Source organism: Scardinius erythrophthalmus (assembly GCF_964197995.2).
Source record: "Scardinius erythrophthalmus genome assembly, chromosome: 9".
Taxonomy (NCBI): Eukaryota; Metazoa; Chordata; class Actinopteri; order Cypriniformes; family Leuciscidae; genus Scardinius; species Scardinius erythrophthalmus.
Genome location: NC_138229.1, coordinates 525,257 through 552,500, shown reverse-complemented (window position 1 = coordinate 552,500; position 27,244 = coordinate 525,257). Strand labels below are relative to the sequence as shown.

General features: G+C 38.1%; 3 protein-coding genes across 19 annotated transcripts; 1 reads left to right on the top strand and 2 right to left on the bottom strand.

Annotated features, from left to right (window-relative positions):
• The first annotated feature begins 289 nt into the window (after positions 1-289).
• cirbpa (cold inducible RNA binding protein a) lies at positions 290-7,917 on the top strand. Of its 17 annotated transcripts, none has more exons than XR_014030836.1 (8): positions 294-407; positions 992-1,097; positions 1,216-1,322; positions 2,019-2,127; positions 2,249-2,405; positions 4,089-4,144; positions 6,897-6,962; positions 7,048-7,917. XR_014030836.1 is itself a non-coding variant. In XM_081375408.1 (7 exons), exons 2-7 carry the CDS (start codon positions 998-1,000, stop codon positions 4,558-4,560), a joined length of 543 nt encoding a protein of 180 aa, XP_081231534.1. In that variant the 5' UTR covers positions 290-407; positions 992-997; the 3' UTR covers positions 4,561-5,230. The 17 variants fall into 17 exon arrangements, 3 of the variants coding, with proteins under 3 accessions (XP_081231534.1, XP_081231533.1, XP_081231532.1); XR_014030837.1 differs by having other exon boundaries at positions 6,897-6,967; XR_014030838.1 differs by having other exon boundaries at positions 2,249-2,410.
• LOC308696585 (yjeF N-terminal domain-containing 3-like) lies at positions 7,335-19,864 on the bottom strand. The gene is made up of 6 exons (XM_081375405.1): positions 19,741-19,864; positions 12,094-12,202; positions 10,924-11,034; positions 9,947-10,060; positions 8,797-8,947; positions 7,335-8,176 (listed from the first exon to the last, which is right to left on the bottom strand). The coding sequence occupies exons 1-6, from the start codon at positions 19,785-19,787 to the stop codon at positions 7,980-7,982; spliced, it is 729 nt and encodes a 242-aa protein (XP_081231531.1). The 5' UTR covers positions 19,788-19,864; the 3' UTR covers positions 7,335-7,979.
• Positions 19,865-22,132: 2,268 nt separating this feature from the next.
• Positions 22,133-25,846, bottom strand: ndufa13 (NADH:ubiquinone oxidoreductase subunit A13). The gene is made up of 5 exons (XM_081375409.1): positions 25,411-25,846; positions 23,741-23,819; positions 23,591-23,662; positions 22,440-22,509; positions 22,133-22,347 (listed from the first exon to the last, which is right to left on the bottom strand). Exons 1-5 carry the CDS (start codon positions 25,502-25,504, stop codon positions 22,228-22,230), a joined length of 435 nt encoding a protein of 144 aa, XP_081231535.1. The 5' UTR covers positions 25,505-25,846; the 3' UTR covers positions 22,133-22,227.
• Between the last annotated feature and the right edge of the window lie 1,398 nt (positions 25,847-27,244).

Sequence of the window (27,244 nt, the reverse complement as noted above, 5' to 3'; positions counted from 1 at the left end):
GTAAACAACATAATAATATATATATATATAAAAAACATTACATTTTTATTACATTAAATTATTTTATTACATTTCAGGCGTGGGTAATCCATATATATTGCCAGTAGTTTAGAGAGTTTTAAGGCAAGTACTTCTCCTTTTCAAACGTTTTAAGCATTAAAATACAATTTTAAAGTAACTGTTTCAAAACAAGCAGAAACTTGAAAAAATCTACATATGTTCGTTTAAACTTTCGGTTCATTCGGTTCATTCCGGTCTGTATGTAAATGAGGTTGTGTTTAGGCCCCGCCCCCGAGCGCGCGGGTATATAAGAGGCGCGCGGCTCGTTCCTGCGTCTCTGGAGTTCTGAAGGCGTTAGAGACGCACACACGCCATTTCATCCACCCGCTTCTACTGCGACATCACAGGTACCTCACTTTAATCAACACTCTTTAACTTTACTCGGTGTGTTCTCCACTATATTTATATATGTCTTATTTACTGGTTGGATTGATTAAGATTTGTGCGTGTTTGGCCTTCTCGACTCGCGCGCTGCTTAAAATGGCGGCGCGTGATGGAGATCTTCATCATCCTCATCTGAGATCAACCGTTTAAATCAACTTGTTATATCTTAATCGATACTTTTACAATCGATAATTTAGTATTTTATGTAGTATAATGCGCATATGATGGTTTCAAATCTGCCCTCGTTATATTTTATTCGAGCATTCGCGTTTGTATGGAATCCATTGTTTGACCTAGTTTGAAGCAGCGTGCTCACGCTGACCCAGATTTAGTGTTTTATTGTATAAAATGCAGGATGAATATTGAAATAACCGATTGATTATTTATTTTAAACGGACAATACGCGCTTCCCGCCCTTTTATTTATTCATTATTTCAATTTTTATCGCCAGGCCGCTGTGAGTCATAAATATGCGGATTTTTTTTGTGCTTTATATGAGCGGATCTAAACTGCATTTTAACTCTTTTGTGCAATATTCGTGTTTTAGCTCAGAATGTCTGACGAAGGAAAGCTGTTTATCGGCGGGTTGAGTTTCGACACAACCGAACAGTCGCTAGAAGACGCCTTCTCCAAATATGGCGTCATCACCAACGGTAAGCCCCGCCCTCTCGCCAATCACAGCGCCTCTCTGCGCCCGCGCTGTTTTTGATTGGCTCGTGTGCTTTCTGTGATTTACATAAGCGGCTCATTAATATATTTGTCTCTCTTCAGTTCATGTGGCCCGAAACAGAGAAACCAACAAATCCCGAGGATTCGGCTTTGTGACTTTTGAGAATCCAGACGATGCGAAGGACGCGCTGGAAGGAATGAATGGAAAGGTTAGTTACTGAGACTCTTCTAGATCTGACTTGCACTCGAGCACAACAGTTGATTTCGAAAGTAAAAACCAAAAGTGTTTCTCTTTAGATTGTAAGAATGGAAAAACTCCATTTTGCTTCAACCATCTTTTTTGCATTATTTCAACTTATCATTTTAAATCATGTTTAACAGTGGAAATCATGATAAAAAAAACTTTACCCACAATGCTGTTGTGGGTAAAGATATAGAGTTTCAGAGCAGCTTTACAGAGATAACTGGAGAATAATGCAACAATGAAAAATACACAAATCATAGTGGAAATTATGGGTAAAAAGGTGTATCTATTTTCTGTTCATCCAAGTATTTGTGTACTTTTGATTTTTGGCATTAAGCCGCATCAATGAAATGCTTTTTGATATTAGTCTTCAACAATGAAAAGTTTTGATAGACTGCAGCAATTCATCATTTTTGACAATTAAACTTTTTTTTTTTTGACATCAGGCCGCAACAATTAAGTTTGATTACCCATAATGCTGTGTAGAATTCTTTCAACTTATTTTAAAAATTAACGTGGAAGTCGCGGTGAAAAACTACATTACCCATAATGCTGTGCAGAAAACTTCACCAATCAGAGTTGAAATGATGGGTGCACGTCTTATCCACTTTGTTGCTCCGTGTATTTGTGTACTAACGCCCTCTCTGTGTTGCATGATCAGTCGGTGGATGGGCGTACGATCCGTGTGGACGAGGCCGGGAAGGGTGGCGGCGGAGGAGGCGGCCGGTCCGGTGGAGGATCCTACAGAGGAGGAGGAGGGGGAAGAGGAGGTGGGGGTTTCTTCAGGGGAGGCCGAGGAAGAGGAGGTTCGAGAGGTGCTGATCTCTCACAGTGTACGAGTGCTGTGGCATGTTCTCAAAGCTGCGTGTGTTAATGTCTTGCTCTCTGAAGGCGGTGGTGGATACGGCGGTGGAGACCGCGGTTACGGCAGTAGCGACCGTAGTTACGGCGGCGGAGACCGAAGCTACAGCGGCGGATACAAGAGTGGAGGAGGCGGAGGGGGATACTCCTCTGGGGGGGGCGGTGGAGGAGGCTACAACAGGGACAGGTGAGGTGTGTGTGTTTCATCATTATACTACACAGGTGGAGCTGTACGGTCACATGACTGGTGTGCTGAACTAATGCTGGCTTTTTGACAGATTGCAATGAAACTCTTTGACGTTGGACTGCAACAAAGAAACTACAGGGTGGGCCATTTATATGGATACACCGTAATAACATGGGAATGGTTGGTGATATTAAAGTCCTGTTTGTGGCACATTAGTATATGTGAGGGGGCAAACTCCTCAAGATGGGTGGTGACCATGACCTATACTAATGTGCCACAAACAGGACTTTAATATCACCAATCATTCCCATGTAATTACGGTGTATCCATATAAATGGCCCACCCTGTATTTCTGGTGTTGGGCAGCAACAATTAAACTTTTTTTACATTGGATACCACAACTAAATGTTTTTTAGACGTTAGGCTGCAACAATTAATAATTTTTGAAGTTAGGCCGCCACAATTAAACGTTTTTAGCCGTTAGACCACCGCAATTAATCGTTTTTGACGTTAGACGCCACAATTAATCGTTTTTAGCCGTTAGCCGCCACAATTAGACGTTTTTAGACGTTAGACGCCACACTTAATCGTTTTTGATGTTAGGCCGCCACAATTAATTGTTTTTAGCCGTTAGACCGCCGCGCTTAAGTGTTTTTAGCCGTTAGACCGCCGCAATTAAGTGTTTTTAGCCGTTAGCCGCCACAATTAGACGTTTTTAGCCGTTAGACGCCACACTTAATCGTTTTTTGTTAGGCTGCCACAATTAAGTGTTTTTAGCCGTTAGACGCCACACTTAATCGTTTATGTTAGGCTGCCACAATTAAGTGTTTTTAGCCGTTAGACGCCACACTTAATCGTTTTTGACGTTAGGCCGCAAAAATTAATAATTTATGTCAGACCGCCACAATTAAACGTTTTTAGCCGTTAGGTGCCACAATTAATCGTTTTTAGCCGTTAGCTGCCACAATTAGACGTTTTTAGCCGTTAGACGCCACACTTAATCGTTTTTGATGTTAGGCCGCCACAATTAAGTGTTTTTAGCCGTTAGACCTCCGCAATTAATCGTTTTTGACGTTAGGCCGCAACAATTAATACATTTTGAAGTTAGACCGCCACAATTAGACGTTTTTAGCCGTTAGACGCCACACTTAATCGTTTTTGATGTTATGCCGCAACAATTAATCGCTTTTGATGTTAGGCCGCCACAAAGTGTTTTTAGCCGTTAGGCCGCAACAATTAATAATTTTTGAAGTTAGACCGCCATAATTAAACGTTTTTAGCTGTTAGATGCCACGATTAATAATTTTAGATGTTAGGCCGCCACAATTAATCGTTTTTGACGTTAGACCGCAACAATAATTTTTGAAGTTAGAACGCCACAATTAATTGTTTTTGATGTTAGGCCTCCACAATTAAGTGTTTTTAGCCGTTAGACGCCATACTTAATCGTTTTTGCTGTTAGACCGCCACACTTAATCGTTTTTGACGTTAGGTCGCCACAATTAAGTGTTTTTAGTTTTAGTTTTTCACACTAGACTACTATTAACTTTTTTTTTTTTTTTTTTTTTTTTCATTAGACTGCAAGAATCAGTGCAATATGTCAGTCAGCAGTAAAAAAATAAATAAAAATAATCTAAACTCAGCAGTTGTGCATTTCTCACACGTGTGTTTGTCTGTGTGCAGGAGTTCCAGTTACGGCGATCGAGGCGGCTCTTACAGAGATAGCTATGATAGCTATGGTACGTATTAGCTTCTTCGCCTCTACAATCCCCATACGAGCATGTCGCCGCAGACTGGTAAAACAGGCTTTTCTTGAGTTTCTACAACCGGGGCGGATTAGTCAAGTCATTTCTACTTTTTTTTTTTTTTTTTTCTTTTTTTTTTTTTTACATGGATTAATAAAACAAATGCTTTAATGCCACAATTTTCAATTTGGATCTCAATCTTCACAAGTAATCAAAAAAAAAAAAAAAATGACTCATCCGATCATCTCCATTGGAGGAACGGTTGCTCTCATTCTCCGGATCGCTCGAAACGACCCTGTTTTCATGTCTTTGCTCTGGTTGGTTAGCTAGCGGGATTTTGTGTCTTAAACCTGTTGAGATTCTTCAGTGTCTTGATGTGTGATACTTCCTCCTCAGCTGTACACGAGTAAAACCCAAGACCCGACACGACACTGGCCGAGCGTTTCTAAAGACTCATGGATCTATTCTTGGATTTGTTTTGTAGCTGTTCTCCCTGTTTCTGTTCTGTTCTTGTACTTTTAAGAAAAAGGCCGTTTCTGTTCATCAAGCCGTGAACGAACGAATGTGTTCACGTGTCACGAAGAGCGCCGACTGGTTCCTCCACCTTGATAAACGTTATATTTGACCAATCTCCACTGTCACTGTGGGTCCCTGTGCTTTACGGGGAGAGTGTGTTTGCTCAACGAAAGCCTCTGTTAATTCCATTACTGTTCCAGTAGATCTAGTCTCCCATTAAGAGGACGGCTCCTTTTGTTACTTTTGCTAAGCCAGGCATTGATTTGTCCATGTCCAGTTTCCAAAAAGTGAATTCCTTTCAGCCTGGTGTCCGTCGCTGCTGTTCTTGAGGGTCTCTGCTCGACGCCTGCATTTTAATCATGGACTCTTGACTAACATATATCCAATATTTACTTGAAAGAGAACCAGAAATTGTTAACAGTACACTCCAGAACTGGGGAAATCCTTGTGCTCTTGTTTTTTCTTTGTATCAGAATTTGACTCACTTTTGTTTTTATTCTCTTTTTTTTGTTGCTCTTCAATTGTGGCTTCATGGAGCCTATTAAACGAAACGATTTGTTCAAACGCTTTGAATTCTGTTGTTGCCTTTCAAAAGAATCTACAAGTCAAGATGGGGAAGAACACAAGGTTCATAAAGAGTTTACCATAATCAGGGAAGCTGCATTAAACTGAGTTACCATTAAGATATCTTCAATTGTAGCTGAATTTAATAATTTAGCACACACACCCGGTATATTAGCAAATGTAGCCGATTTAATGCAGAGAATAAATATTGGCTTTGAGTGTGCTAAAAATATACAGAGTAATAAGAATCATTAAATTGTATCTTTTTAAAATTGAATACTTGGTTACTATTAGTACAACATATTTGTTTTTGTTATGCGTTCAAAATTAAATTGTTGAAAGAATTTTACTGAATTGAATGGTTTAGCACATTCTCGCTCTGGTTACTGTCAGTCGTGCATTAAAGAAAAGTAACTAGCAGATTTAAATGCAGAGAATCAGATTTAATATTTTTAGCTAGCTCATTCTTAAAGCAGAAATTAAGAGTAATGAGTGTTGTAGCTTTTCAAAGTGAAATTAAAATTTAGCACTAATTTTCATTATGCATTCAATTTAAAATTGTAGCTGAATTTAAGTTATTGAATTTAATATCTTAGTGCTCATTCTAATTACTGTATATTTTAGTCATGTGTTCAAAATAAGTAAATTAGCATATTTAAATGCAGAGAATAATTTAAATGACTAAGTGAGTGAACTAAATGTACAGAGTAATGAAAAATAATTGTAGCTGCATAAAATTGAACGTAATATTTTTAGTGCAAGTGCTCGTTCTAATATGTGTTAGTCGTGCATTAAAAATTTTAAATGCAGAGAATCTTTAATATTGATTATTATTCGGCACGCTTATTTTCATTACTGTATTTTTGGTTTTTCATTCTGAATTAATAAAAAATTACGTTATAACTAAACTGCACAATTCTAATGCAAAAACAAAAGTTACAGTAACTGGAACGAGTGGATGTGCTTTTTAAAATAAAATAAAAAAAATTCTGCAATGATTAATTTATTCTGGGTGAGGGTTAATGTCATTAAAATGTCAGGGTTAAGTGTATGAAACAGTCCTGAATATGATCATCACAAGGGTTATGAGATTAACTAGTTGATCATCCGGAAGCACATGATCTCTTTAAAGATGAAGATTAATAGACGCTTAAACCAAAGAGAGTTTTTAATGTCACTTTCATGACTAAAACCATGTTAATGTAGTTTAACAGTTCAGCCAGCCCTGATCCGGTTCATTAAAGGCTCTCCAGAGGAACTGTTAGGGAACGCTAACATGCTAGTCTGATGAGTGTGTTCCACCCAATGCTCGGCTGAACCCAAGCGCTCTGCTCCTGTAAAGCCTCATGCCGGATCTCCTTCCGAAGCGAAGCCGAGCGCTCAGTAGTGTGTGAGGTAACCTTCCTTTGCTCATGTTCATGTGTAATGTGCTTCAGCTGCGTCTCATGGTGCCGTAGACCTGACCCCGGGACGTTAAACCACTCACTCAGTGCTTCAGAGCGAACATACACACACACACACACACTCACACACACACACACAGCTCAATTTGTGAAACTTTACCTTAGCTCTGAGTTCAGCACTGTTTTTGACCAGACTCTAAAGCTTGTTTTAACATGCGAGTCCTGCGTTCCAGGGTTAATTCTCTTCCTTTGGTTTTATCCAGGTTAGTCTCTGACCGTTTAGAGGAAGGTCGAGGCCGTCGAACGCTGTTTTTCCCCGAGAGGACAGGGTGAGGTTCGTATTACACTTCTTTAACATCTTATCAAACGTAGAGTATAACAGTAGAGTCTGATCTGAGTTTCTTCTGGTTTCAGGATCCAGATGAAGATGATGAGGAGTTTAAATGTGCACTAATCAGGGTTTCTGCGGGTCTTTAAAACTCTTCATTTGCCCGTACACAACTCTAGGCCTGAAGACGGTCTTAAATACGAGCAGAATGTCTTAACTTTATAAAGTCGCGGCATCAAAAACATTAATATCTTCCTCAGTATTTTCGTCCTGTTTTCCAAAACAACTTTAAATCAAGATACACTTACTTGAGATGCAAGTGTAAAACGTTCTATCTTGTAAAACTGAACAAGTTATGAAAATGGGTCCATTTGCAGATCTTTGTTCTTTTAATCATAAACTTGCTTCATTTTGATCAATTACGATACATTTACTGGAGATACAAAATTACAGAATATTAAGAAACTTGAGACATTTGCTCTTGAAAACACTGAGATCGTGAAAATAAGATGTTTTTGTGCCGTGTGATCAGACGATAAGGATCAATATAACAAATCTGTTGTAAGTTGCATGTTCAGACTCTGAAGTGTTGCTAACACAACTAGTGTTTCTCAGACAGAACATGTTATGTGTTCCTTCAATCTATTCCTAACATTTCTTCACGTGGTCCTAAAAAGCTCTTTAAAAGTCTTCCATGTGCCGTCACCAAACCTGCAGAAGCCCTGACTGACGTCACGAGCGCATCCGAGAGCGCGTGCTTTCTGCCAGTGGATGTCGACCTGAGCGGTGAAGGTCTCGAGTTTACACTGATGTGCTTTTTAAAGAGTAAATGTTTAAATCTTGTGTTCTGAAATGGTCATTATCAGACTCATGCTTTGGACAAAAACACGTTTTATTTAGTAAATGTAACACTGGAAGAACATTTATACTTTAATAAAGTCGAACATTCACATGGCTGTTGTTGACTCGTGTTTGTGTCCCTCGATCTACACACACACACACACACACACACACTCGGTCACAGCTCCACGACTGGGTCGGTCCCAGGAAAGCGGGGCAGGTTCAGCTCGTACTTCTTCTGGATGTCGTAGGGAAGGAAGCGTCCCGCCAGGAAGTGAGATCCGGGGAAACTCTGAGCGCATCGCTTGGGAATCATCAGGGAAACCAGGAGCGCAGGACTGACTCCCTCAGGACGAGCTTCATCCGCATCCCAGCCTGTGCACACACACACACACACACACACAGGTGCTTATAGAGGGAACTCTAGTGTTCTGGACTCCATTAAAGAACCCTTCATGCCAAAAAGGTTCTATTCAAGGAGAAAAGTTTTTAAAAACTTTCTGCTGATAAAGTGTTGTTGTTTAAAAAAATTAAAATGCATTTAAAAAATCTAAATGCATGATGGGAACCCCTAAACAGTGCTATACATTAAATTTTATTTGAATATTCTGAATTAAACAACTCATTAACATTTTATCAGCAGAAAATTTGAATGCTTAAAAAAAAAACAATGTATGATGGGAACCCTTAAAAGGTTCTATACGTAAAAAGTTCTACTGATAAAGTGTGTTAATGAGTTTAATTCAGAAAATTTTATTGAAATTAAAATGCATAAAAATAAAATGCATAATAGTAACCTCTAAAAAGTTGTATATATTTTTTTTTTCTGCTGACAAGTATGTTAACGAGTCGTTTCATTCAGAAAATTGTATTAAAATTAGAATGAGACTACATGATGCATGATGGGAACCCTTAAGAGGTTCTACATCTACCAAACCTGCCACTCATGATCATGCTCACGGACTCTCTCTGCTAACACTGGAGCGGTTCGGCACCTGACGGGATGTCCAGGCTGGCGATCGGGACTTTGAGTCCTCGTAGAGTCTGCAGAACTCCGGTCAAGGGCTCGCCGACCGACGCCAGGTCCGTCTCGGGACCCAGAACCGCGTCCACCACCAGGTTATACGCTTCATTGAGGAGCTGCAGCTTCAAGAAGAAAACCAGAGAACGTTATTATTGATCATCTAAAACACCGATTCCCGTTCATTCGCACTGGGATTTATTGGATGTTTTGAGGTTAACAGATCAAACTAGTTTTCTGGACCATAATGCATCAGTTACCATGAACTAACAAGAAACTCTACTTCAGAGTTCTGATGTTAACAGGCACAACTTTTGACTTCAGGATTTTATTAGTAAAGGTTGAAATTAAGATTAATTAATGCTGTAGAACGAACACCAACAATCAACGAGCAAAACATTTATTAACCTTTGTTACCGTTTCAAAATACAATTGTTCATGTTCATTAAGTAATTATACATAATTAATACATAATTAAACATAATTTAGCCTGGTTTAGTCTGGTTTAGCCTGGTTTAGTCTGGTTTAGCCTGGTTTAGTCTGGTTTAGCCTGGTTTAGTCTGGTTTAGTCTGGTTTAGCCTGGTTTAGTCTGGTTAAGCCTGGTTTAGTCTAGTTTAGCCTGGTTTAGCCTGGTTTAGTCTGGTTTAGCCTGGTTTAGCCTGGTTTAGTCTGGTTTAGTCTGGTTTAGCCTGGTTAAGCCTGGTTTAGTCTGGTTTAGCCTGGTTTAGTCTGGTTTAGCCTGGTTTAGCCTGGTTTAGTCTGGTTAAGCCTGGTTTAGTCTAGTTTAGCCTGGTTTACCCTGGTTTAGCCTGGTTTAGTCTGGTTAAGCCTGGTTTAGCCTGGTTTAGTCTGGTTTAGCCTGGTTTAGCCTGGTTTAGTCTGGTTTAGCCTGGTTTAGCCTGGTTTAGTCTGGTTTAGCCTGGTTTAGTCTGGTTTACCCTGGTTTAGTCTGGTTAAGCCTGGTTTAGCCTGGTTTAGCCTGGTTTAGCCTGGTTTAGTCTGGTTTAGCCTGGTTTAGCCTGGTTTAGTCTGGTTTAGCCTGGTTTAGTCTGGTTTAGTCTGGTTTAGCCTGGTTTAGTCTGGTTTAGCCTGGTTTAGTCTGGTTAAGCCTGGTTTATCTGACCTCGTTGGGCAGGTAGGAGAGGAAGGGCAGGTCCATTCGCTCACACTGCACCGTCAGGTCCTGATGGAGGCGGTCCGAGGAGCGTTTGGGACAGAACACAGTGGGAATGTAATCCTGTCACACACACACACACACACACACGCACACACACACACACACACACACACACACACACACACACAGATCCGTCACTCAGGGCTCCTCTTTAACTCTTTCACTACTCCATGAAAGTTTTGTGAAAATCATCAAAAATCCAGGGTTCGTACGAGTGCTTAAAGAGCCTGAATTTGACTCTCTGAAATGTAAGTCCTGGAAAAACCCTTGAACATATTTATGGAAAGGGACTTGAAAAGTGCTTGAATTATTGAAAGACAAGATATGTGAAATTAGTGTTTAATTTTACCAATAAAACAATCTTTTCACGCAAAATTAAAGCTGCAGTCTGTCTGATATAGAGGCATTTCTCATGGCTATGAGTGTGATATTGCTCATATAAACATATGATACAGCTTTTATTCTTCGCCTCAATCATATATTCATGGAGAGGAAAAATCAGTTTGAACAAAGAAAGCGATATCTTTGTCACAGTATCCTTTCAATGACAATTGCATGTGCTGCACTTTATTTGTACCATTTTGTTTTTTTAGTATATTTTTTATTTATCTTTTTAGTTATTTTTTCAGAATTTGAAATATAATAAAGATATTGTTTGATAAGTGAGATCTCTGACTGTAATCCTTGAAAACAATAAAGAACCTTTTTAATTTTTAATTTTGTGTCGGAAACATTTGCATGACTTTTTATCTCACAATCCAATATTATGTCCAAAAAAAAAAAGCAAAAAAGATTCAGAAACAACAGTGAGGAACTGATTCTTGGCCTGACTTCCGTCATGTTCAGGAATGGAGCATCTCTATCGATGACTGAAGTGTGTGTGTTCATCGGTCATGATGACTGAAGTGTGTGTGTTCACTCACGAACACATGGAGATGTCGAGCACACGCGAGTCCCACACACCCGTTCTGATCCGGTCCACAGATCACCAGAACCGTGGCCTGGCGTTTCTCCAGAGACGAGAGCGGGAAGGCCTGAGAGAGATCATCACATCCCTGATCAACAACTAACAAACAGAAAGACTGTCTTTCTACTTTAATTCAGTGTGTTACTAACCAACTCATAAATTGGTAATAAGTTTCACAAATCATTTCTGAGTGAAAATTGTTTCTACAATGACAAAAAGTTGGTGTAGAATTTACTCAAATTGTCACAAATAATTGGCAATTAATGCATGTGAAGTAGAAACACTGAAATAGAATTTTCTTGTTCAATGAAAATGCATCAAAATGAAGTGAGTTTAAGATTAAAACAAGAACTAATATCTGCCAGTGGAGTCAGAAAAATAATCTTAATTCAAAGTGAAAACAGGATTATTTTTCTGACTCCTTTGGCAGATATTTGTAAGCACAAACTCATTTTCACAGAATCACAGAACTTCATTTTGACAATTTTTTTTCTGTAAACAAGACTTAATATCTTCAGTCATTTTGCTTCTCCAGTAAATGTATCTTAATTTAAAGGAGAACTCCGGTCAATTTTAACATTGAGCTCATTTTTTTGTACATTTGGAGTGCTGTCAATACAGAGAACAACGACAAAAATCGGTGTTGCCTACACCGAGTTATTCTATTTTTAAAATTTGCACCCTGTTGACTTCAATGGGGCAAGTACTAAACCTGCTTTTAGCCTCTTAACATCCTTCATGTGTCATTACAAGTGCACAGAAAATGTGAGGGATTCCTTCAGAGTGAACACGAGTGGATCTGACTGCAGTAGATGTGAAAGAAATGTATAAAAATGATGTTATTTAAGCCAGCGCAAATACCTGTGTTTACATCCTGTTTTCAGTCGAAGTCCAAAGTAGTCGATTGCCGAGTTCACGCGCATAGGTTTAGTTACCTATGATCACGCGCGTGATTTTTGTCGTTGTTCTCTGTATTGACAGCACTCCAAATGTACAAAAAAATGAGCTCAATGTTAAAATTGACCGGAGTTCTCCTTTAAGAATGTTTACTTACTACAGGAAAGTTTTGTTTTCATACGGTATTTCAAAAACTTCTACATGAATGGTGAATGTAATGATTAAAGACCTTTGCGATGGCGTTCGCACACGCGTGTCCCAGAATCTCCGTCAGCTGTTGCCGTCCGAAACCATAATCCCTTAGCAACTCCATCTCCATGGAAACTGCCTCCTCTTTACTGTAAATATGATAAATAAACAACTTGGGATGAACTCTGGAAATATACTAGTTTTAAACATGAGTAATGAAAGTTAAACCTGCAAGAAATTGAAATGAATGTATGACTAAAAGCACTAAGTGTGGCTGATCATCGTCATCGGGATGTGTTTGCTCCAGGACTCCTGTGGGAAGATGATCCGCTGCCCTTCTGTGATCGGGATCGATAGGGAATCCCTGAGGCGTTCGGCTCCTCAGTTCCTGAACTCATGCAGGGAAACGACCCGACAACAGATCCTTCCACACAGGAGCCCGAACATCAGATCAAATCATCATTCGCTTCAGCATCTTGAGACTCAGCCAAAGCTGGAACGCTTCACTAGTCGGTCTGCAGCGCGTCACAGCTGTACCATGAAATCATCACACTGAAACAATGAAGCCCTGAAACACTGAAACCACTGAAACACTGAAGCCCTGAAACACTGAAACACTGAAACAATGAAAAACTGAAACACTGAAAAACTGAAACACTGAAACCATTAAACACTGAAACACTGAAACACTGAAACTCTGAAACACTAAAACACTAAAACACTGAAACACTGAAAAACTGAAACACTGAAACCACTGAAACCATTAAACAATGAAACACTGAAACACTGAAAAACTGAAACACTAAAACACTGAAAAACTGAAACACTGAAACACTGAAAAACTGAAACAACTGAAAAACTAAAACAGCTGAAAAACTAAAACACTGAAAAACTGAAACACTGAAAACACTGAAAAACTGAAAACACTGAAAACACTGAAAACACTGAAACACTGAAACACTGAAAAACTGAAACACTGAAACACTGAAACAATGAAAAACTGAAACACTGAAAAACTGAAACACTGAAACAATGAAAAACTGAAACACTGAAAAACTGAAACACTGAAACCATTAAACACTGAAACACTGAAAACACTGAAACACTGAAACTCTGAAACACTAAAACACTGAAACACTGAAACACTGAAACACTGAAACACTGAAACCACTGAAACCATTAAACAATGAAACACTGAAACACTGAAAAACTGAAACACTGAAACACTGAAAACACTGAAACACTGAAAACACTGAAACACTGAAACACTAAAACACTGAAAAACTTAAACGCTGAAACACTGAAAACACTGAAACGCTGAAACGCTGAAACACTAAAACACTGAAACACTGAAACACTGAAAAACTGAAACACTGAAAACACTGAAACACTGAAAACACTGAAACACTGAAAACACTGAAACACTAAAACACTGAAAAACTGAAACACTGAAAACACTGAAAACACTGAAACACTAAAACACTGAAAAACTGAAACACTGAAAACACTGAAACACTGAAACACTGAAAACACTGAAAACACTGAAACACTGAAACACTGAAAACACTGAAACACTGAAACACTAAAACACTGAAAAACTGAAACACTGAAAACACTGAAACACTGAAACACTGAAAACACTGAAAACACTGAAACACTGAAACACTGAAAACACTGAAACACTGAAACACTGAAACACTGAAACACTGAAAAACTGAAACACTGAAACACTAAAACACTGAAACACTGAAAACACTGAAAACACTGAAAACACTGAAACACTGAAACACTGAAAACACTGAAAAACTGGAACGCTGAAACGCTGAAACACTGAAACACTGAAACACTGAAAACACTGAAAAACTGAAACACTGAAACACTGAAACACTAAAACACTGAAACACTGAAAACACTGAAACACTTAAACACTAAAACACTGAAACACTGAAAACACTGAAAACACTGAAAAACTGAAACACTTAAACACTAAAACACTGAAACACTGAAACACTGAAACACTTAAACACTAAAACACTGAAACACTGAAAACACTGAAAACACTGAAAAACTGAAACACTGAAAACACTGAAACACTGAAAAACTGAAACACTAAAACACTGAAAAACTAAAAAACTGAAACACTGAAACAACTGAAAAACTAAAACACTGAAAAAACTGAAACACTGAAAACACTGAAACACTGAAACACTGAAACACTAAAACACTGAAAACACTGAAAAACTGAAACACTGAAACACTGAAACACTGAAACACTGAAAACACTGAAAACACTGAAAAACTGAAACACTTAAACACTAAAACACTGAAACACTGAAACACTGAAACACTGAAAACACTGAAACACTGAAACACTGAAAACACTGAAACACTGAAACACTGAAAACACTGAAAACACTGAAAAACTGAAACACTGAAAACACTGAAAAACTGAAACACTGAAACAACTGAAAAACTAAAACACTGAAACACTGAAACAACTGAAAAACTAAAACACTGAAAAACTGAAACACTGAAACACTGAAACACTGAAAACACTGAAAAACGAAAACACAGAAACACAGAAACACTGAAACACTAAAACAACTGAAAAACTGAAACACTGAAACAACTGAAAAACTAAAACACTGAAAAACTGAAACACTGAAACACTGAAAACACTGAAAAACTGAAACACTGAAACACTGAAAAACTGAAACACTGAAACACTAAAACACTGAAACACTGAAAAACTGAAACCACTAAAACACTGAAACACTGAAACACTAAAACACTGAAACACTGAAAAACTGAAACACTGAAAACACTGAAAACACTGAAACACTGAAACACTGAAAAACTGAAACACTGAAAAACTGGAACACTGAAACACTGAAACACTAAAACAACTGAAAAACTGAAACACTGAAACAACTGAAAAACTAAAACACTGAAAAACTGAAACACTGAAACACTGAAAACACTGAAAAACTGAAACACTGAAAAACTGAAACACTGAAACACTAAAACACTGAAACACTGAAAAACTGAAACCACTAAAACACTGAAACACTGAAAACACTGAAACACTAAAACACTGAAACACTGAAAAACTGAAACACTGAAAACACTGAAAACACTGAAACACTGAAACACTGAAAAACTGAAACACTGAAAAACTGGAACACTGAAACACTGAAACACTAAAACACTAAAACACTGAAACACTAAAACACTGAAACACTGAAACACTGAAAAAAAGAAACACTGAAACAACTGAAAAACTAAAACACTGAAAAACTGAAACACTGAAAACACTGAAAAACTGAAAACATTGAAAAACTGAAACTCTGAAACACTGAAACACTGAAAACACTGAAAACACTGAAACTCTGAAACACTGAAAAACTGAAACTCTGAAACACTGAAACCATTAAACACTGAAACACTGAAAACACTGAAACGCTGAAAACACTGAAACCATTAAACACTGAAACACTGAAAAACTGAAACTCTGAAACACTGAAACAATGAAACCATTAAACACTGAAACACTAAAACACTGAAAACACTGAAACACTGAAACAATGAAACCATTAAACACTGAAACAATGAAACCATTAAACACTGAAACTCTGAAACACTGAAACCATTAAACACTGAAACTCTAAAATACTGAAACCATTAAACACTGAAACTCTAAAACACTGAAACACTGAAACTCTAAAACACTGAAACCATTAAACACTGAAACTCTAAAATACTGAAACCATTAAACACTGAAACACTGAAACCATTAAACACTGAAACACTGAAACCCTGAAACACTGAAACCATTAAACACTGAAACACTGAAACCATTAAACACTGAAACCCTGAAACCCTGAAACACTGAAACCATTAAACACTGAAACACTGAAACCCTAAAACCATTAAACACTGAAACACTGAAACCATTAAACACTGAAACACTGAAACACTGAAACCCTGAAACACTGAAACCATTAAACACTGAAACCCTGAAACACTGAAACCATTAAACACTGAAACCATTAAACACTGAAACCCTGAAACACTGAAACCATTAAACACTGAAACACTGAAACCATTAAACACTGAAACCATTAAACACTGAAACACTGAAACATTAAACACTGAAACCATTAAACACTGAAACACTGAAACCATTAAACACTGAAACCATTAAACACTGAAACACTAAAACCCTGAAACACTGAAACCCTGAAACCATTAAACACTGAAACCCTGAAACCCTGAAACCATTAAACACTGAAACCCTGAAACACTGAAACCATTAAACACTGAAACCATTAAACACTGAAACACTGAAACCCTGAAACCATTAAACACTGAAACACTGAAACCATTAAACACTGAAACCATTAAACACTGAAACCATTAAACACTGAAACTCTAAAACACTGAAACACTGAAACCATTGAACACTGAAACCATTAAACCCTGAAACACTGAGACCATTAAACACTGAAACACTGAAACCATTAAACACTGAAACACTGAAACCATTAAACACTGAAACACTGAAACCCTGAAACACTGAAACCCTGAAACCATTAAACCCTGAAACACTGAAACCCTGAAACCATTAAACACTGAAACACTGAAACCCTGAAACACTGAAACCCTGAAACCCTGAAACCATTAAACACTGAAACCCTGAAACACTGAAACCCTGAAACCCTGAAACACTGAAACCATTAAACACTGAAACCCTGAAACACTGAAACCATTAAACACTGAAACACTGAAACCCTGAAACCCTGAAACACTGAAACCATTAAACACTGAAACACTGAAACCATTAAACACTGAAACCATTAAACACTGAAACACTGAAACCCTGAAACCATTAAACACTGAAACACTGAAACCCTGAAACCCTGAAACACTGAAACCATTAAACACTGAAACACTGAAACCCTGAAACACTGAAACCCTGAAACCATTAAACACTGAAACACTGAAACCCTGAAACCCTGAAACACTGAAACCATTAAACACTGAAACACTGAAACCATTAAACACTGAAACCATTAAACACTGAAACACTGAAACCCTGAAACCATTAAACACTGAAACACTGAAACCATTAAACACTGAAACCATTAAACACTGAAACCCTGAAACCCTGAAACCATTAAACACTGAAACCATTAAACACTGAAACCATTAAACACTGAAACCATTAAACACTGAAACCATTAAACACTGAAACTCTAAAATACTGAAACCATTAAACACTGAAACACTGAAACCATTAAACACTGAAACACTGAAACCATTAAACACTGAAACCCTGAAACACTGAAACCATTAAACACTGAAACACTGAAACCATTAAACACTGAAACCATTAAACACTGAAACCATTAAACACTGAAACTCTAAAATACTGAAACCATTAAACACTGAAACACTGAAACCATTAAACACTGAAACACTGAAACCCTGAAACACTAAACCATTAAACACTGAAACACTGAAACCCTGAAACACTAAACCATTAAACACTGAAACCATTAAACACTGAAACCATTAAACACTGAAACTCTAAAATACTGAAACCATTAAACACTGAAACACTGAAACCATTAAACACTGAAACACTGAAACCCTGAAACACTAAACCATTAAACACTGAAACACTGAAACCCTGAAACACTAAACCATTAAACACTGAAACAGTGAAACCATTAAACACTGAAACACTGAAACCATTAAACACTGAAACACTGAAACCATTAAACACTGAAACACTGAAACCCTGAAACACTGAAACCGTTAAACACTGAAACACTGAAACCATTAAACCCTGAAACACTGAAACCATTAAACACTGAAACAGTGAAACCATTAAACACTGAAACAGTGAAACTCTGAAACATAATATCTAATATGCTGATTTGCTGCTCAAGAAACATTTCTGATTATTATCAGCGTTGAAAACAGGTTAATTTCTTTTTTTGGAAATTGTGATACATTTTATTTTTCAGGATTCTTTGATGAATAGAAAGTGCAAAAGAATAACGTTTAACCCTTTAATCGCTTTAACATTACAGATGTCTTTACTCTCACTTTTGATCAATTTAATGCGTCCTTGATGCATAAGAGCATGAATTTCTAATCTTTCTTCCCTCAAACTTTTGAACGGTAGCGTATGACGGTTTCCACACAAATCTGAAGCAGCAAAACTGTGTTCAACACTGATAATAATCATAAATGTTTCTTGATCATCAAATCATCATATTAGAGTGATTTCTGAAGGATCATGTGACTCTGAAGACTGGAGTAATGATGCTGAACATTCAGCTTTGTATTTCTGATCAGCCTTGGTGAGAAGAAGAGACTTCCCTCAAAACCTTAAAACATTTTAAATATTCATAACTTTTGACTGACAGCATTCTCCAATAATTTTTAATTACTTACATGAACCAAAAAAAAAATAATTTTTCCAGTGCATGAGCCGGTTAATGAATCAGAATGTTTCCTGTTCTGCATCCAGGATTGTGTTGTTTGTCTGCACTCTTCCTGTAATAATGTGTATTTCTCAGTGTGTGTTCAGATCTCAGTCTGTGACGGATCAGCCGGATGAGGAGCGGATTAGAGCTTCAGTCTCCCGCTCGGATCAGGAGGATCAGGATATTCAGGAGCACATTACTGTTCTAATAAACTTATATTACTATCATAATATCCCAGTGAAGAGAGAGAGTCAGGAAAGTTCACTCAGTCTCATACGCCTGCAGTTCCTCAGGAAACATCTTTCATGAGTTCCTGGGAAACTTTAACTCTTGTAAAAAAGACTTTGGCAGAAATAAATGCAAGACAAACTGCTTTAATGAGCTGTTAAAAAACCGCAGGACTCTCTCTCTCTCTGTGTGTGTGTGTGTGTGTGTGTGTGTGTGTGTGTGTGTGTGTGTGTGTGTGTGTGTGTTAAAACAAGAACAAATATCTGTTAATGGAGTCAGAAAAATAATCTTGTTTTCCTTTGAACTAAGTTTATTGTTCTGACTCCACTGGCAGATATTTGTTCTTGTTTTAAACACAAGCTCACTTCATTTTCATACATTTTTACTAAATATCTTTAGTCATTTTGCTTCTCCAGTAAATATGTAGAGAGTTTTGTAGTTAACTAAAACTAAAACCATAAAAAAAAAAAAAAAAAAAACATGAAATAAAATAAACATTAACAGAAATAAAATAAAGTTTTGAACAATTTAAGCTTATTTTAAATTGTTAGTTTAACTTGTAAAATAGTTTTAACTTGATGTACTAAAATTGTAAAGCTAAAATAAAAAAAAATAACAATAAATATATAGACATATTTAAATATATATACAAAATCATACAACAAAATCACTAAAACTTAAACTAAAATTAACATAACATGAAAATATAAACTAAAATATAAAAAACGAATATAAAATTAAAATAGTATCCCAAAATAACACTTCATTTTGATACATTTTTACTTCATATCTTCAGTAATGTTGCTTCTCCAGTAAATGAATCTTGATTTAAGAATGTTTAGATGTGTGTGCTGGAGAACGAGACAGAAACACTGAGGAAGATCATCATGTATTACGGTGCACAGGTGTGTGTGTGTGTGTGTGTGTGTGTGTGTGTGTGTGTGTGTGTGTGTGTGTGTTACCTGAGATATCTGAGCGCTTCCACACACTCCTGATTCCTGCTGTTCATCTTCACTGAAATAAAAACACGAACTGGAGGAGTTTCAGGGTTTCACTTCTTCTCGTCTCACTTTCTGCTCGTGATGTGAGAAGATGAAGCTGGTAATGAGAGTCTGCCGCGCGAGAGCCAATCAGAGAGCAGCAGGAGCAGGAGGAGCCTTCTGATTGGCTGATGGGATTCTTCACGCCGACCTGAGAGTCTCGCACATCTTCCTCACATACTGAAGACTCGCTCTGTGTTTACATTATAATATCCGTGTGAATGCTGTTGATTCTGATGGAGCCTTCATGCAAACCAGGGACATTTACAAGTATCATTATTAAAAATTAAAACGAGGAAAAGTTCCTCATCCTGTGGAAATGCAAATCCTGAACAATGCTGTTGTTGTGAAGCGGTTTTTTTGTTGCTTAGCATGTTTGTCTGGTTTTCCAGCATAAACAAATGTCTGAATGTGATTCAAAACATCAAAGCAAGAGTCCTTTACTGTAATCTGAACTGAACATGAAGACAGTCATGATTGTGTTAGTTTAGTTAGTGGATGATAGTTAACATGAACTTGACCTCACATCCACTAAAACACACTGAAACATGAAGAAAAGCGAGAGAAGACCCTGAGGGAAGAGTGTGTGAGTGATCAAACTGTTCAGAATCAACTCGAGTTAAATACTCACGTGACATGGCTGATTTCGTCTTGCTGCATTCATCAGTGTTAACTGTGCATCAAATTATTTCATGTTTAGATGAGTGCATACAAATCCGAGTGCATACGGTGAGCCTGAGCTTCTCCTAATCATGCACTGGAAGATCTTTTGTTTCCATGGTGATTCAGAATAAATTGTAACACTTTTCAATATTGTTCTATTTGTTAACTAACATTAGTTAACAATTTTTTTATAAACAGACTTTTCAGCCACACTGTCATTATTTCTGTCTAACAATCATTCATATTATCACATAAGTACTGGAATAAAGGTTTATTAACATATTATTATTAACAGGTTATTAACAGTCCCCCTGCAGTCAATTATTATATCCCTTAGAACTCAACTTTGATCACTAAAATAATATTTTTAATCGTTTTTTCCTTGATAAAAATGTCTTTATGCCTTAAAATATCTTGAATGTAACTCGACACCCTTGCCTCATTTAGTATGCGCGGTTCTATGAATATGCAAATGAGCCCCGCCTCCACTCACTCACTCAGCTCAGAGATCCACTGGTTGACGATCACACGTTGATCTGATTGGTTACAAGGTAGTTTGTGACGTCAGAAACACCAGCGATTTCAAAGCGTGTTTTTGAGACTGTCTTTGGTTCACTGCAGTTTTAAGGAGGAAATACTCAGCAATGCTGTCGACTTATGAATTTACACATGGATTGTCTTAAAGCAGATTAAATATAGATCATATATAGAGCTGAACTATGATATATATATTCCAACTTGAACTATGATAAATCTTGAATGCTTTGGAGCAACAGACTGAAGTTTGGTCTCTTTTTAGAGACGACACTATTGCTGAAGTGAAAAAAGTAAAAAAAAAAAAAAAAAAGTAATTCATTCCATTACTCTAAAAAAAAAAATGCACAAAAAAATTTTATATTAAATGTATGTTTCCAAAAATCTAAAACTGAGAAAATTAAAGTCATAAATATGAACAAGTTGTGCTCCAAATTTGAGGTTGATACCTTTACCAAGTTTCGTACCATTCCGATAAAGAAAAAAAATCTTTAAATAAAAACTGAAAAAAATAAAAATAATCTTTAAATAAATAAAATAAAAAAACATGATTTTTTTGGGTCAAAAATGACTGAAGAGCATCAGAGGGTTGATGGATTCAAACTAACATGAACAAATAAAGAAGAGTTTAACTAAGGGGGCCGTTTACACCACACCGCTTTCAACGTGTTCAGTCTATATGTGTGTACTTTTACACGGTGACGTCGCCACCTACTGGCCTGACATGAACATAACACGGTGACGTCGCCACCTACTGGCCTGACATGAACATTACACGGTGACGTCGCCACCTACTGGCCTGACATGAACATTACACGGTGACGTCGCCACCTACTGGCCTGACATGAACATTACACGGTGACGTCGCCACCTACTGGCCTGACATGAACATTACAGCGCTCTCAGTCGAGCGATCTGTGTGAACGGGGTCGTTTTGACAAACGCGTTTTTAGCACATCGTTGTCGTGTAGACGAGCCATAATGTTAATAAATACTGTAACTAATGTATTTGTTTAGTCACTGCATGAACTAGTGTTGATTAAAGAGGTCGTGTTGTCAAGTGTGCCTGAAGTAAATGAAGGCAACGGCAGAGAAACGAGGGAGACACCAGGGCATCTGAGAGGAAAGTACAGATATTTAATATGGAAACATTTACAGTGTGAACAGAAAAACACGCCTCCGTGCAGCAGGGCATGCTGGGATAGCTGCCGTCTACACGTACCACTGGAAGCCGAACTTCTTGTGGATCAGCTCCTCACGGGGTCGAAGGTTAAAGAGCTCCTCTGTGACCGGAGGAACCCAGCGGTCCGTGTGGAACATCTTCTCCCCGACCTGAGACAGAGGAGAGCAGCTTCATCCCTGATTCTCCAACACTCACGGTCATGTGATCACGCTCACAAACACAATCAAACATGCGTCCGAACCTTCCAGCCGGGAACGTCCTTCATGATCACCGCCTCCTCCTCCAGGTTCTCCCGCAGCATCCGTAACGTCCTGCAGGAGACACACCACAGTAGTCACGCCCCCTGTCTGCCATTGGTCAGCCTGTCACTGAGCCCCGCCCCAAACTCTGTGATTGGTCGAGGCAGACGATGACGTCATGCAGATCATTGGGTCTCATTGACGAAGCATGAATTATGAATATGAATATGATCCCTCCTCACATACAGATCATGACTCAGTGAATCTCATCCTGAAATGTTTTCTTAATTATGAAGAATAAATAAGAACTGAATATGATCACACATAATGCAGAAACACCACTGGGTGATGATGTAAATGTGTTGAGATGCGCGGTTTCTCTGCTAATGAGAGCTCTGTAATCTAATGCTAACATGCTAATTCATGCTAACAACATGCTAGATCTTTTAAGCAATGTGCCTAAACTTATTAGCAACATGATTCAGGTTTACAATTCGCCTAAACTTACTAGCAGAGTTAAAACATGTTAACAACATGGTAAATCATGATTACAACGTTGCTAGCATGATTTAACGTTGCCAATTCATGGTAGAAACATGTTAGCAATGTGTTAAAATATGATTAAAAACATGTGTAAACAAGCAAGCAATGTGTTAACAACATGCTAATTAATGCTAACAGCGTGCTAAAACAAAATGCTAAATCATTAACAATGTGTTAAAATATGTTAGCAACTTGCTAAAACATGTTACCAATATTTTATTGACATGTTTTAATAAAATCTTCAAGCTTCTCAGTGTTATTTCAAACTCTGAAGACCAGAATGGTGTTTGCTGGAGGACTGTGCTCGTGTTTGGAGAGCGCTGCACGTTTGCTCAGACTCACGGAAGGGTGCGCAGAAAGCCCTTATATGGAAATGGAGTGGGCGTGTCTAATGCAAATGGCGGACGCGCATCAGAACCCTACGAAAGCATTGTGATTAAGAGGTTAACGCGTGTGTTGTGAATCAGGTGGAACCATTATTGACGACAGACTCAGATTTGTGGAAGTGCTGCAATGCTTCACTCTGAATATGAGCCGAAGAAACGTCAAACTGAAGCAGATTCAGTTCATCAAGCCTTTCAAGTGTGAGCGAGTCCGGTCTGATTCTCACCGTCGGTCCTGTTCGGCCTGTAGCAGCGGCAGAAGCCCGATCCGAGCCTCCAGCTCCTCGATCTGCAGACGCCTGTGAGGAAGAGGAGGAGGAGGATGAGGAAGAGGGTCAGGACTGACGCACGCGAACGGCTAAGGCGGCGAGACTCACCTGCGCTCGCGGTTCCAGCGGAAGAGCCTCCAGTATCCAAACACCAGGATCCCGACGCCGATCCCAAACATACTGTAACCTGGGAACGACACACACATTCACCATCGAAACACTGACTTACATTAGCAGAGCTGCCAGATTAACCGCTAGAAGATCGCGATGTCGAATCAAACACACATGCGATCTTATTCCTAAATGTTAAAAGATTAAGAGAGAGCCGTTGTCATGCATCGGTATAAAACAGCTTCATAAACACTCTTCAGCCACACAGCGTCATTATTTCTGTCTTACAATCATTCATATTATCACAGAAGTGCTGGAATAAAGGTTTATAGTTCTGATAAAAACACTGATGTCTACGGTAGCGATTAAAATTTAAAGTAACTTTCTGCTTCAAATAAAGATTGTATTGATAACATCGTTACACCAGTAGGTGGCGACAAGTGACTTAAAAATATAAGTCATTGAATCATTCATTCAAGAGATGCCTTCAAAAACGGTAATGAACAAATGTGTCTTTATAAATTATTTTATAATTTTATTATAAAACATTGTTTCCATGGTGATTCAGAATAAATTGTAACACTTTTCAATAAGGTTCTATTTGTTAACTAACATTAGTTAACAATTTTTTCATAAACAGACTTTTCAGCCACACTGTCATTATTTCTGTCTTACAATCATTCATATTATCACATAAGTACTGGAATAAAGGTTTATTAACATATTATTATTAACAGGTTATTAACAGTCCCCCTGCAGTCAATTATTATTCCCTTAGAACTCATCTTTGATCACTAAAATACATATTTAAATGTTTTTTCCTTGAAAAAAAAATTCTTCATGCATTAAAATATCTTGAATGTAACTCGACACCCTTGCCTCATTTAGTATGCGCGGTTCTATGAATATGCAAATGAGCCCCGCCTCCACTCACTCACTCAGCTCAGAGATCCACTGGTTGACGATCACACGTTGATCTGATTGGTTACAAGGTAGTTTGTGACGTCAGAAACACCAGCGATTTCAAAGCGTGTTTTTGAGACTGTCTTTGGTTCACTGCAGTTTTAAGGAGGAAATACTCAGCAATGGAGTCGACTTATGAACTTACACATGGTTTGTCTTAAAGCAGATTAAAAACTCCACATAGACACATAAACAACATTAAAAACTTCAGCAGTGTTAACTGACTGCCTCTAGTAAATTAGCCTACATGTTGTTTTGTTTAGTTGTCTGTTCAGAATCGTGATCTCTATTCGAAACAATATATTCGTGATTCTCAGTTTATCCAGAATCAACAGCACAAACAGCAGGAGATTAAACACGAATCAAGCTTTAAACTAGAGGAAAAATCACTCAGTTTACACAGTCTTCATTCCCAGGACTGTAAATACAGCTCTACTTTAATGTGAAATATGATTAAACATCATCGTCAGTGAGTGTGATCAATAACAGGCTGAGTTAATGACTAAAGCTGGATTAGATGGAGTTTTACAGTGATAATTTAAAGCAGAATCTCGCTCAGGGTGTTTGAGTTTGAGATGATGATGACCCAGTTCAACTCTGTGTGTGTGTGTGTGTGTGTGTGTGTGTGTGTGTGTGTGTGTGTGTGATGAACCTCGCACCGATCACCGCGCTAACCCTCCTAACTCACTCACACACACACTAACCGGACAGTCCTCTCCGGGGCAGGTTCCTCCGGTAGTCCACGGGCCCGTATCCCCCGGGCGGAGGCATGTCCTGCTTCACCTTGGACGCCGCCATCTTACCGTCAGCGCCGCTCTGGGAGCCGGAAGCGTATTCCAGCCCTTCTTCTTCGGCTGCGGCGAGTGCGACTGCGCGCTGCTCTCTAGCGCCCCCTGCCACTCAGACTCCAGCCCTGCGTCTCGTCATAATCTGAAAATCCGTCTCTATTTCCTTGTCATTTCTGTCGTATAACAAAAAACAAAACAATGTCTAAAAGCTAAAAACAATATATATATTTTTATAAGCTATCGACTCCAAAAAACGAGCGTTTAAGGACTCAAAAGTGGATACAGGCTTGAGCGAATGGGTAAACTGTGGGATCCTGACACCCAGTGTGCACTACAAATACACTACGTGTGCAGTGAACATTTTGTCACATCTCAGTTTTATATATTATATTTCTGTAAGCTAAGCTATTATTACGTTAGTTCTCAGAGTGCCTGAATTCACTTTTGAGTCCTTAAACGCTCGTTTTCTGGAGTCGACAGCTTATAAAAACTTATTTCTGGGTTGTTTAGCTTGTTTGCTGTACACCTGGTCACATAACAGCTTTTAGACATTGTTTTGTCTTTTGTTACAAGTTAAAAATGACAAGGGGCGGCTTCTGGGCGTGGCCTAAATATTATGTTCATGTCTCTGTTCATAAACATAAAAAATGTTCATCCATAAACAGTGTGTGAGATTGAAATAAGTGTGTCCCCATGTGTGTTGAAGAGAGTATGCCAGAAGTCCCCGGATGTACTATTCCCGGTGGATTTTCGAAGTGTGGATCCGTGCTCACTATAGAGAGCCTAAGTCCTGCCCCTCCGCTTCCGGCTCATGGGACCTTAGTTCGGAAAAAATATGTATGAAAGTCAATGGCGAGAGATAACCTATCTTTTTATTCAGTCTGAACTGTGCCCTGAACTACACATATGATGTTTGTCAATTTAAAAGGTAATTATGAAAGTCAAGAAAGTCGCAGTTTGTCATAAAACAGAAGAGTAACGTTTAGTTTTATGTGAAAATCGCTCAATGAACTACATCTCTCGTCTCGCACTATGTACGTCACAAGATCCGTTGCTCGTATGTGTGTATTCTGGCTCAAAACACTCAGGCATGACGGCGTAACGTTACGATTATAATGTAAGACTATAGAAAAAACGACAGACGTTAGCTTCAGTAAAGTTAGCTTCATTCATTGAGAGAAAAGGTATGACGTCACATGTGCGCCTTCTGGGTTTGTAGTCTTTGTAATTACGTATTTTCACAGTCTTATACCTCAGCAGTTTTACATCAAGCTGCGACTTTCTTGACTTTAAAATGTATCTTTTAAATTGACAAACATCATATGTGTAATTCAGGGCACAATTCAAACGAGATCAAAATATTTGTTGTCTCTCGCCATTGACTACCATACAATATTTTTCTGAACTAAGGTCCCATGGTGGTCGACCGGAAGGGGAGGGACTTAGGCTCTCTATTAAGGCTAATATTACCCACAACCCACTGCGCTTTGGAGGAGGAACTACAAACACGAGTATATTTTTTTTAACTACAAAATGGCGGATATGCGCGACCGACGGTGAGAGCTTTAGATGAAGGGTAATCAAAGTTTAACCTGATAGAAAAATATTTATTTTAATGTTATCCATGTTATATTAAAAAAAAAAAAACATTCATTATTATTATCAGTGTTGAAAACAGTAAAAAAAAAAAAAACTGGATTCTTTGATGAATAGAATGTACAAATAACAGCATGTATTTTAAATATAATCT